The 12,039-nt window shown below is 46.5% G+C and overlaps 1 protein-coding gene across 4 annotated transcripts in view; it reads right to left on the bottom strand.

Annotated features, from left to right (window-relative positions):
• Positions 1 to 6,191: 6,191 nt before the first annotated feature.
• The window catches only part of NCBP3 (nuclear cap binding subunit 3), a 29,779-nt gene continuing 23,931 nt past the window's right edge, over positions 6,192 to 12,039 (bottom strand). For 3 of the 4 annotated variants that reach the window (XM_070394999.1, XM_070395001.1, XM_070395000.1), the window contains exons 12-14: positions 8,202 to 8,357; positions 6,872 to 7,034; positions 6,192 to 6,406 (exon numbers count right to left, since the gene is read on the bottom strand). In XM_070394999.1, the coding sequence (XP_070251100.1) occupies positions 6,298 to 6,406; positions 6,872 to 7,034; positions 8,202 to 8,357 (428 nt within the window). In that variant the 3' untranslated portion in view covers positions 6,192 to 6,297. Of the gene's footprint in view, positions 6,407 to 6,747; positions 7,035 to 8,201; positions 8,358 to 12,039 lie in introns of all 4 variants that reach the window. The other variant, XR_011468477.1, reaches the window with a different exon arrangement.

Here is a 12,039-nt window from a genome sequence, read left to right as displayed (position 1 = left end):
TGCCATGCACTGAACTGTGTCCCCCGGAACCCCCAAATTAGTATGTTGAAGCCATAACACCCAATTTGACTATATTTGGGGATAGGGCCTTTAGGAGATATTTAAGGTCATAAAGGTAGGGCCCTAATCCAACAGGCTTAGAAGAGGAAGTGATCCCTCTCCCCAAGTGCAGGCAACAGGGAAAAGCCATGTGAGGACACATGAGAAGGCGGCTCTCTGTAAGCCAGGAAGAGAGGCCTCACCAGAACCCAACCATGCTGGCACCCTGATCTTGGCCTCCAGATTGTGAGCAAATAAATTTGTTGTTGAAGCCACCACATCTTGCTATGGCAGCTCAAGCTAATATACTGGGCCACCTCCTAAAAATACCTCCCAAATAACACACGGAATGGTGTGTGTTGGGGAAGGGGGGCTTAGTGGAGAGGGAGCAAGAGAGAGGATCCTCTTGGCTTTTCATGGCTGAGGGGCTGGGAGAGGGGGTTAGGGGTTGCACTTGAGTCATGGAACCAAGGGTCCAAGGTCTTAGACCTCCTGCTTGCCTCCACCTCCTTCCTGTCCAGCTTACAGGACAGGAAGCTCCCTGGGAAAGTACAGCAAAGAGCTCACAACTCACATTAACACTAAAACTGGAGATCCCTTCATGTGACAGATGGGGAACCTGAGGTCCCAAGAGGAGAAGGGACTTGCTTCGTCTTTTCCTGTCTGTACATGGGACCAAGGGAGTTCCCTGGGCTCCAGCCCCGGCTGTAGCCTCCATACTATTGAACTCTGCCCCAAAGACACTCTACCTGAGCCAGGAGTGCTGCATCCTGCTCACAGGCCCCCTGAGGAACCCTTACCAATGACACATCACAGGATTAAACACACACAACTCCAGGAAGAGATGGGAAGGCCACGTCTTCTCTCCTGCCAACTGTGTGGGCCTCTTGCCCTCACTAACCTGCACTGGTCCAGGGCCTCTGGAATTGCTCAGACAAAACATCTAAGAGCCCCAGGCAGGGTATGACTGTGGTAGATTAAACACTAATCACACTCTGGAGTTTTACTTATACCACAGCAAAACCCCACTTCAATGCCTCACAACTATTTGAAACAGGCTTGGAGTTGGCATTTCCCTAATTGCTCCTGGAACATCAAAAGCCTGTGAAATGTTCATAAATTTCATTTTTTTAAAATGCTACAGTAGTTTTTCTTCTAAGACTTTCTTTATAAACATGTAAGAAAAGTTCTAGGTTATTGGTGGTGAGATTACACAATAGTAATCTGCCTTGAAGTGTGCTATTCTCGAGATTATAAAAAAAATTTTGGTCTTTTTAGTTCTTAAAAGAAAAAATGGTTTAACTTCTAATTTACTTCTTATTATAAGGTTTAAATGCAAATAATTATACATCAAGCTTACTTGTGTAGCAGTTAATGAATCTGTGAAGCCACGAGTTGCTGTTAACTTTAACCCACACAGTCTGTCAGCATTTCGCCATCATTTTAAGAACGCTCCGTGTGAGAGCTGGAATGCTGCTGGAGGCAAAGGGCTGCTGCGGGGAGAGCTGCTTCCTTTTGCCTTCTCTGGGCTGCCGTCCAGTTCCTCCCCAACAGGACCAGAGGCTAGGCCAGTGATGGCAAACCTTTTGAGCTCGGCGTGTCAGCATTTTGAAAAACCCCAACTTAACTCTGGTGCCGTGTCACACATAGAAATTTTTTGATATTTGCAACCATAGTAAAACAAAGACTTATATTTTTGATATTTATTTTATATATTTAAATGCCATTTAACAAAGAAAAATCAACCCCAAAAAAATGGGTTTGCGTGTCACCTTCGACACACGTGTCATAGGTTCACCATCACTGGGCTGGGCCGTCCCAGCAGTCCTTCTATGGGGTTCCGCCCACCTGCCCTCTTCCTGTCCGGCTCTCCTGCCTTCTTGCCTACGTAATTCTCTAGCAAACTCTTCCAAGAGCTGGCTAAGTTTCTGCTCAGCTATGGCCAGATCACCCAAATGGAAATTTTATCAAGGGTTTAATGAGATGTTTCTGTTATACAAGTATGCACTGCTGAGCAACCTTCCTCTGAATCTGGTGGTCTTTACTAAAAGTAGATTGACGTGGAGACAAAAGTACCAGAGCTGGGTTAGGTTACCACAGTCCATCTACCAAACACTCTTTAGGCGCCACTTACTCTGGCATGTTGGGAGGACACAGAGGCGACAACAGGAAGACACCTGCTCACTGGGAACTCGCAGGCTGGCAGGGACAGTAAAACAAAGACAAAGTATGGTGGGTACAAGGCAGGAAAACAAGGACTAGCCAGGACTCAGCGGAGGGAGCTGCTCCTGCAGTGGGGGTTGTGCACACCCAGCACCTGTCCGTGGGGGGCCTGTCAGGTGCCAGGCATGGTGCCAGGACTGGGGAAACTCCAGGAACAAGCCAGAATGTCCCTGCTCTCACAGAGCTTACAGTCTAGCAAAAAGACAAACTAGGAACCGGGAACTACAATCCAGTGTAAAGGGGGCAGGCTTGGGAGAGGAGAGAGCTTTGGTTATCATACACTTCACTTAGGCAAACACTATGGCATGTGTCTGCGGAAAAAGAGACAAGGGAAAAGGGAAATAATTTTAAGTCGTTTGGCCCATTCTGCCTGCCCTCCCGTCACCCAGCAGAGGGCGGGAGGGCCGGTGGCGAGCTCAAGCTCTGCTGCTTCTGTGGCCTCTCAGCCCCCAAGCGCCTCTTCTCACCCGAGTGGGACTATGGCCCGTCAGCGCAGACCTGACACTTCCCCTGGTGCTCAACCACAGACACCGTGACCTGTGCCACACGGGCAGGAGCAATGCACTCATCATGGGCCTCCTGATGTGGTCTTCAGCACAGCACTCCTCAGGGTTTCCAGGAGGAACTGTGGGTACACTCAGTGTTTACCTGGGTATGCTTTTCTACTCTAACCCTGGAGTAAGCCAGGACTTCCATGTGGCAGTCCCGTGGGGCACAAAGCAGGGACCCAGACTCTGGCTCTGGGAGCTGGGGTCGCCCGTGGAGGGGTCGCTAAGTCCTGGAGCATGGAAAAGAGAAGGCAAGGCAGGAGGGGACAGGGCCAGGGGGTGCCAGTGCGGGAGGACAGCACTGAGCAGAGCCTGGGAAGATAACGATGAGCCCAGGGAAGTAGTGAGCAGAGGGCAGGGGAGGGTGGGCCAACAGGCCAGAAACAGTGCCAGAGACTAGGTCTCGACCAGCCGTGTGAGTATCAGAGGAGTTTGGGATTTATTCCAAGGGCAATGGCGACGCTTTGGAAAAGGTCTTAAGCAGAGAAATAACAGAAAGTTCATCCCGAAGCACATGAAAAGATAGCCAACATCTGTAGTCATCAGGGAAATGCAAATCAAAACCACAAGATACCAATTTATATCAGAAAATAAGTTGCTGTCAAAGATGTAGAAAAACTGGAACCCTTGTATATTACTGGGGGGAATGAAAAATGATGCAACCACTTGGGAAAACAGTCTGGCAGTTCTCCAAAAAATTAAAGACAGGGTTGCAATATGACCCAGCAATCCCACTCCTAGGTATATAACCCAAGAGTAATGAAAACGTATGTCCACATAAAACTTGTACATAAATGTCCATAGGAGCACTATTCAGAATAGTCTCAAAGCAGAAACAACCCAAATGTGCATTAACAGGTGAACAGATGAAAGTGTGCTACAGCCGTACAATGGAATATTATTCAGCAACAGAAGGACATAAAGTACTGACACATGCTACAACATGGATGAAACTTGAAAATATGTTTAGTGAAAGAAGCCAGTCACAAATCATACAAAGTGTACGATTCCATTTATAGGAAATGTGCAGAATAGGCAAATCCATAGCGACAGAAACAGTGGTTGCTGGGGGGAGGGGGACAGGGAATGAGGAGTGACTGCTAATGTACAAGGTTTCTCTTTAGTGACGCAATGTTCTAAAATTGATTATGACGATGGCTGCACTTCTCTGTGACTATACAGAAAGCCACTGACGTGCACAATACATAAAGTATATGTCAATAAACTGCTAACAACAAGAGTTCATCCTGGGTATGGTGCAGAAGAGAGAGGGAGAGATGGGGCAGAGACCAGTGAAGAGCTGCGATGGAGATGGAGCGGGAGATAGTGGTTGAACTTCGGGGAGGGATTCAAAGAATGAACGAGACGAGGCCAGATGAGGAGAGTGTACATCTGTGGAGCTTCTGCAAGTTCCCCTGGGTAGCTGGTACCTCTCCCAAGAGGTAGAGTGGGAAACAGAAATGAGGTATCTAATTATTATCAAGCAGCAAAAATGTATTTAAAATCTTGTACGTATAAAGACGAAGAGAAATCTGAAAAGTGCGGAGTCCTGCTGCCCACGTCCATGAAGTGCCCCGTGTAAAAGCCCACTGAGCTCCTGCCAGGGGACTGTCCTGACTGTCCATTCTCACTCCCAAACTCCAAAGGAAGGGCCTGGGCACTCGGGGCACGCCTAAGATATTGCACAATCTGAGTATCTGAGTACAGGCTGGAAAGCAAGAGAGGTTGAGACCAATAACTTTCAGAAATACACTGAAAATCCTTGAAGATCCTTTTCTGGGTTCTGTGTGTTTGTGAGAATTGCCAAGCTGCTAAAGTGGGCACTTTTCTTGGTCAAGTCAAAGACCCGGTTTTGACTACAAACCACGACTCACCTGCAAGTCTCCCCTGGTCTCTACCGGGGACTGGGAGGACCAAAAGGCCTGGGACAGATAGGCCTGCACCGCTGTGGGGAAACCCAAAGGAAATCCTAGGAGGGGGCACTTTCTGAAACTACTGAGACCGTGTCAGTTGGGACCCTGGCCACAAAGACTCTGTCCCACCCAGAGACTGGAATGGATGGGGTAAGTCCCTGTCCACAACCTCATGCACAACCTCAGTTGACTCCTTGACCCTTCCCCCGCCTGCAACAGAAACCAGTGCTGGCCAGCTTACTGCAGCTGTAACTGGGGCAAAAAGTCAAACACCACTGAGACACACCAACAAAGCCAGAAGCTCTGGTTCCAGCCCATTCATTTGCTAAATGGGGAAACCAAGGCCCAGGTCATGGAACACAGCCAGGGGTGGCACCCAGTCTCTGACTCTCAGGGACTCATAGTTCTCACTCCATCAGCTCCCAATCCCTCAAGAACCTGGTTCTCAGTGTGCTTCAAAGAGCAAGAGGAGCTGAGGAGCCTCAGAAACCTTAGGTCTCAACCGGCAGAGAAGCCTCAACTCTCTTTTCTAGAATCCTATTAGGAAGGTGAAACGTATCATGGGCCTGTTGTTCTAATCTTTCTAAAGGGACAGAAAAAAGCAGGTAAAGCAACAAAATACAGACAGGGCAGGCTTTGCTGCAGCCCTTTACTTGATTAACGACAGTGTCTCCAGGGAACATTAATGAACTCAGCCACAAGACGGGGAGGAGCTCTAGAACGCAGGGCTGCACCGGGGACTGGGATGCTCCCGGCAGGTGGAGAGTTGTGACATCACAAAAGGCTCAAGGCTTCACTATCCCTAACTCCCAGGTGCTGGTGAACTGAAGTGAAACACCCTTTTTAAGCTGCAGAGGAATGCAAACATTAAATACTTCAAAATAAAAATCAGACAGGAAAACAAACTAATCTACTGCCTTTTAGTTAAAATAATGGAACTAAAACTAGAAATAAATGAACAAAATTTCTATAACTATGTCATTTGCCAGTTTGGAAGATGTCTTCAGGTGTCAGAAAAAAGGTCAATGCGTTACGTCTAAAGGGATAATGAACAACAGAGCCCCGTCTCGGATGGGTGGATGTTTTCCTACAGCGGCCAAAGGCAAGCTGAACTCTATGTACAACAGACAATACAATTAGGATCATTTAAAAATAATGAGACTCCTCTCTTTGCCTTCTTCCAAAGTATATAATATATATTTAACAGCACATTAGACACCACTTGAGCTTCCCTGGTAGCCAACAGGAAGTATTTTCACATATAAAAATTAAAAATTTAAACCTTAAATCATTAATATTTTTTAAACATAATACAGACTTAGAAATTGCTCAACATTACCCCATGACCCCACCCCTAGCACAAAAAAATCCATCCCAAATCCAGAAGTCACAGTTTTTTGTTCCTAAAAAGCCCCCAGTACTGAACTTGATCTTCACGGCAAGCCGACTGCTAACAAGAGGTCCCTAACAGGCATCTCCAGGAGGAACGGAAGCACGACGGACGCTGTGTCTGTGATCTACCTGGCAGCACTGGTGCACCTCTGAGGTCAGGTCCATGAGATTCGGCCCCCACACTAGGGTCCTGGAAGAGTGAGCTGGCAGCTTCCCTCATCTTCCCCCTCGAAGGCTGTCCAATAAGCACCTGGGAATTGACTTTTCTTGGGAAAAGGGTGCTGGTAACAGCTGTCAGGGCCAAGGCAATAGTGAGAAGTTCAGTTCTCTGCTCTTTGGATGAACTGTGTAAAACATTTTTTTTTAAAAGACACAATGTTAAAAATATTAAGAAAAACATCTACAAAATCTGGAGGGCTGCCTTTTTCTCAAAGGGTAAAGCTTGTGGAGTGGTAGGAAAAAAAATCGAGGGCCCAGAACTATAACTTTGCAGCAAAAGATAGATAGATGCCCGTCAAACATGTCACATTCTTAAGAGGTCTTGCTAAAGTAGCAAGAGCTGAGGGTGACTGTGTGAGTAAAAGCGGGAGGGGCACCAACTCCTGCAGGGGAGGTTCCTACTGTGCACCCACCCTGCGCAAGAATGTCAGGCTTTAGGGCAGCTGCCATCGGCCCCAAGGGCATCAGGACTCTGCCTCTGAACCAGAGCTGCTTTCCCGACTAACTTCAATCTGGAGAGATGGTAAGTTATCTAACCGGCTCTTCTTTTGGCGAGACTGTTCTTTCTCCTTAATGAGAGCCCCCCATGCCCTTTGCAGCTCGGAGTCATCTTCCTCAGTGCCAGGAGCCCTACGATCCACTTTCTTCGTGTTCTTTTCTTTGGTCTTGGATGCAGATCCTAAGCGAGTCCATAAACTACCTGTTTGAATGAGAAGGCATTTTAGTTTTGGTAGTCAATGCTGAGGAAGCAGGGGTACTGCCAACACCTGATGAGCAGGGAACAGTGGTGGTGGGGGTGAGGGAGGAGGGTCTGTGGCACCTGCAACCATTGTGCAGCCTTGCACAGGTAATCTCATCTCCCTGGTTGCATCCCCTGCCTGCTAACTGAGGGATCTGGACCCAAGGGGAGATTCTCACAGCCAGGGAACATGGCCTCCATGCTAAGCATTTTAGAATCACTGGGAAGTCTGTGGGTGGGTGCACAGTAGGAACCTGCCCTGCAGGAGTTAGTGCCCCTCCCGCTTTTACTCACACAGTCACCTGCCCGCTCCCTGGTGAAACGCACCACCCTGTGCACAGCTGCATTCTGCCAGGAGTGGGCCATCCCCAGATCACCCCAGCTATAACGTTCTACAAATTGATCGGCCTGCAACACTGCAAACTTTTAGAGATTCTGCCCACCCTCCATTATATTTTAAAAATATACTTTATCAATATCTAATAATAGAGAAATATGTGTTTAGAATTTCATAGTATAGCCACACTATAAGGCAATTAAATTTTATTTATAAAGAATTTAACCTGCCCTAGCTGGTTTGGCTCAGCGGATAGTGCGTCGGCCTGCGGACTGAAGGGTCCCAGGTTCGATTCTGGTCAAGGGCATGTACCTTGGTTGCGGGCACATCCCCAGTAGGGGGCGTGCAAGAGGCAGCTGATTGATGTTTCTCTCTCATCGATGTTTCTAATTCTCTATCCCTCTCCCTCTCCCTTCCTCTCTGTAAAACATCAATAAAATATATTAAAAAAAAAAAAGAATTTAACCATGTAGAAAAGTGACTATGGTAAAACACTATATGAAAAGGTAGGATATGTATTTGGACAAAGACTGGAATGGCATACATGAAACTAAAAAGTAATTGTGCTAAACTGAAAGAACCAGGGATGGGTCTTTATCAATTTACTAAAATTTCCATATTACTGCCATTATTGTTGTTGTTGTTGTTATTACAACTATTATGAAAGAGAAAAAATATTTTTGGTACCTGCTATCTACTGCCTTCTACTAACAAAGTATTTCAATGCCTTACCCATTGTCCTTGCTCTTCTTACCCAATTCCCATCCCCATCAGTTTTAAGTGTTACCAACCTGATTTCTTCTCCCGAGTATCAGAATAGAGGCCTTTAGTGTCTTGCCTGGGAACACCTAGCCTACTATGAACATCAGAAAAGGGCTCTCTTCGAACGACGGGGTTACAAGCCTTTTCTGGAGAATGTGGTCTTTTTCCTAACCGCTGGCGTATATCTAGGAAAGAAAAGTACTACTGTTACCAAGTGTGTGTGCTTTGCTATCTGTACTGTCAACCTGGGATCCTTACAGGACCTGGTCCAGATCTCCCCGAGTGAGGACCAAGGGCCCATACACTCAAGCTTCTCAACATCTTCTCTCCATGCCAGTGATTTTCAACCTTTTGCATCTCATGGCACACATAAACTAATTACTAAAGTTCTGTGGCAGATCAAAAAAAGGTATAATTTTGATTCATCCACATGGGACAACATGTTGGCTGCTGTCATTCTTTTATTTGACAATCTAAGAGAAAAGAGGTCAGTGCCCCTGACTAAATAGTCAGGACCGGTTGAAAATCGATACTGTATGTAATCTAGATTTCCTTAGGAAAATTCAGATGTAAGGGTTCCCAGCGGGGAGGGGGGGGGGGGGGGCAGGTTCTCACCTGACTGCTCCAGAAAGGAATTTCTGTGGCAGAATCAACTGTCTTTTTTTTTTTTTTTTAAGTAGAACCAAGCAGACCAAATGATTTACAAACATTTTAGTTAACAAGCAATATTGCAAAAGCCGAGGGCAGAAGCCACAATCTTTGAACATATAAGTCAGAGGTCCTCAAACTGCGGCCCGCCGAAAACATTTATCCGGCCCGCCAGGTGTTTTTGCCGCCGCTGCCTGTTGCTTAGCAGCCGACTAGTTTTTTTTTAAACTATAGTCCGGCCCTCCAACGGTCTGAGGGACAGTGAACTGGCCCCCTGTTTAAAAAGTTTGAGGACCCCTGATATAAGTTCTCAATAAACTTATTACACTTAACAATAAATGTAATGAGAGTGGTGAAAAACAAAGGATTAAGGGAAAATGTCCCAAATCAAATTTGTTCTTCTCTATACCCCCTCCAACCCCCAAAATCTGCCTTTCCTCCTGAGTTCCTTCTAACAGTAACACAATAACAGCAACAACAAAACCACCTTTATTAGCAAATGGGCTCCTCTGAGCCTTGCTTATTCTCGGAGAATAGCACCCCATCATCCCAGTCCCATTGACCTGGGTCCCTTGGCTTCTCTCCCTTTCCTCCCTCACATCCCAGTGCTGAGTCTTCTTCCTTCACAATGTTTTTTTTTTAATAATTAAATCTTTATTGTTGAGATTATTACATTTGTTCCTCTTTTTTCCCCCCATAACTCCCCTCCTCCCAGTTCCCACCCCACCCTCCGCCCTCACTCCCCACCCACTGTCCTCATCCATAGGTGCATGATTTTTGTCCAGTCTCTTCCCGCATTTCCCACACCCCTTCCCCCCCCAAGCATAGTCAGTCCATTCCCTTTCTATGTCCCTGATTCTATTATAATCACCAGTTCATTCTGTTCATCAGATTATTTATTCACTTGATTCTTAGATTCACTTGTTGATAGATGCGTATTTGTTGTTCATAATTTGTATCTTTACCTTTTTCTTCTTCTTCCTCTTCTTAAAGGATACCTTTCAGCATTTCATATAATACTGGTTTGGTGGTGATGAACTCCTTTAGCTTTTCCTTATCTGTGAAGCTCTTTATCTGATCTTCAATTCTGAATGATAGCTTTGCTGGATAAAGTACTCTTGGTTGTAGGTTCTTGGTATTCATCACTTTGAATATTTCTTGCCACTCCCTTCTGGCCTGCAAAGTTTCTGTTGAGAAATCAGTTGACAGTCGTATGGGTATTCCCTTGTAGGTAACTGAGTTTCTTTCTCTTGTTGCTTTTAAGATTCTCTCTTTGTCTTTTGCTCTTGGCATTTTAATTATGATGTGTCTTGGTGTGGTCCTCTTTGGATTCCTTTTGTTTGGGGTTCTCTGCGCTTCCTGGACTTGTAAATCTATTTCTTTCACCAGGCAGGGGAAGTTTTCTGCCATTATTTCTTCAAATAGGTTTTCAATATCTTGTTCTCTCTCATCTTCTGGCACCCCTATTATTCTGATGTTGGTACGCTTGTAGCTGTCCCAGAGGCTCCTTACACTATCTTCACACTTTCGGATTCTTTTTTCATTTTGCTTTTCCGGTTGGGTGTTTTTTGCTTCCTCGCATTTCAAATCTTTGACTTGATTCTTGCGCTCCTCTGGTCTGCTGTTGGGAATCTGTATAATATTCTTTATTTCAGTCAGTGTATGCTTACTTTCTAGTTGGTCCTTTATCACACCATCGAAGGTCACATTAGATTTCCTGTACATCTCATCAAGTTTATCGACAGCCTCTAGAAGCCTCTTGAGAGACCTCAAAAGTGTGGTTTTGAATTCTATATCCAGTAGCCTGCTTTCCTCCAGTTCTGTCCTTTGTGGCCTGTTTCTTTGTCTTGGCATTTTTTTATGCTTCGCTGTGTCGATAGAGTGGCTTTCTGTGTTAAGTGTCCCAATTACCTGAGGTAGACACTCTTGGTGCACCCCCTTGTGGTCTCTGTGAGCAGTCTTGTAGTCAAGCCTTGATTGTTGTAGGTAATTACTACTTGGCCTCCAGGCCAACTGGCTGTGAGAATCAGCTGTGTTTGCAGTGGGAGAACTTCTGTCCTCTAGGGAGGTGCTAATCTAGCCTTTGCCTGAGGCTATCCGGCAAATGGCTCTGCGCAGGGCTTGGGCGGGGTGGATCCCACGGGATCAACAGGGCGGAGGAGGGAGCAGTTATGGCTGCTCTCAGTCTGTCCCCAGGGGCTCTGGCTCTCTGTCCCAGCAACCGCTGCAAACCTTGGAGGGACCGAAGCCAGACAGTCCCGCTTCTCCCGTTTGGGTCCCTGGAGACTCGCCCGGATCTGGAGCTCAGAGTCTGAGGCTCCCTCCGGATTGAAACAGACAACCGCGCCCTCAGCCACCAGCCCGCGCTGCGCACACTCCGCACCTTTGTATTTTACTTCAGCACTGCGCCTCCTCTGATTCTCGGTTCCTCCTAGTTGTAGAACTTCCATTCAGCCAGCCTTCCTGTGGTTCTGGATGATGTCCGTTCCGTCTTTTAGTTGTATTTTTGAAGAGGTTGTTCGAGGCAGCAAACTCCCGCGTTAGCCTATGCCGCCATCTTGGTTTCTCCCCTTCACAATGTTTGACATTCTCGTCCACTCTGCCTCTGTGGTCCCTGACCTAGTTCAGGCCTTTGTTACTTACTTAACCCTATACCCTACCTCGCTCTGCTCCTAAGTTATCTTTCTAAAATAGATATAAAATCAGGTTACTTCCTCAAAAAACTGTATTTGCCAACTGAGATCCTATTCTCTCCCCACATTCTCTAAGAAGCCTTCCACAATTCTGCCAGAAAATCCAGCTTCCCTCTCTGCTCCCACAGTCCACTGCTTATAGGACTATCAGAGCACTTCCTCCACTCTGCTTTCGGGGGAATGATCTGAATGTGTGCACTCGTGTTTCTCCATCAAAGTTCTAGGATGATTCTGCATCCCCTCTGAAGACTTTGAACACCCCCAGCACCTAGCCCAGGGCCTGGCACACAGTAGGCATGGCCAAGTATCCACTACACGCCTGTCTAGTCCAAATTCTTAACCATTTCTACAACAATTTCTACTACCCTGACATATAAAAAATACCAGTGATTGTCCAGCCGGCATGGCTCAGCAGTTGAGTGTTAACCTATAAACCAGGAGATCACGGTTCGATTTCCAGTCAGGACATATGCCCAGGTTGCGGGCTTGATCCCCAGTGTGGGGCTTGCAGGAGGCTGACGATCAG

The sequence above is a fragment of the Myotis yumanensis genome, unplaced genomic scaffold (assembly GCF_028538775.1).
Source record: "Myotis yumanensis isolate MYYU_CA2020_CCGP unplaced genomic scaffold, mMyoYum1.0.hap1 SCAF_16, whole genome shotgun sequence".
In the NCBI taxonomy this organism is placed as follows: Eukaryota; Metazoa; Chordata; class Mammalia; order Chiroptera; family Vespertilionidae; genus Myotis; species Myotis yumanensis.
Note: the sequence above shows the minus strand (reverse complement) of the source record. Positions and strands in the feature narration are given on the sequence as shown.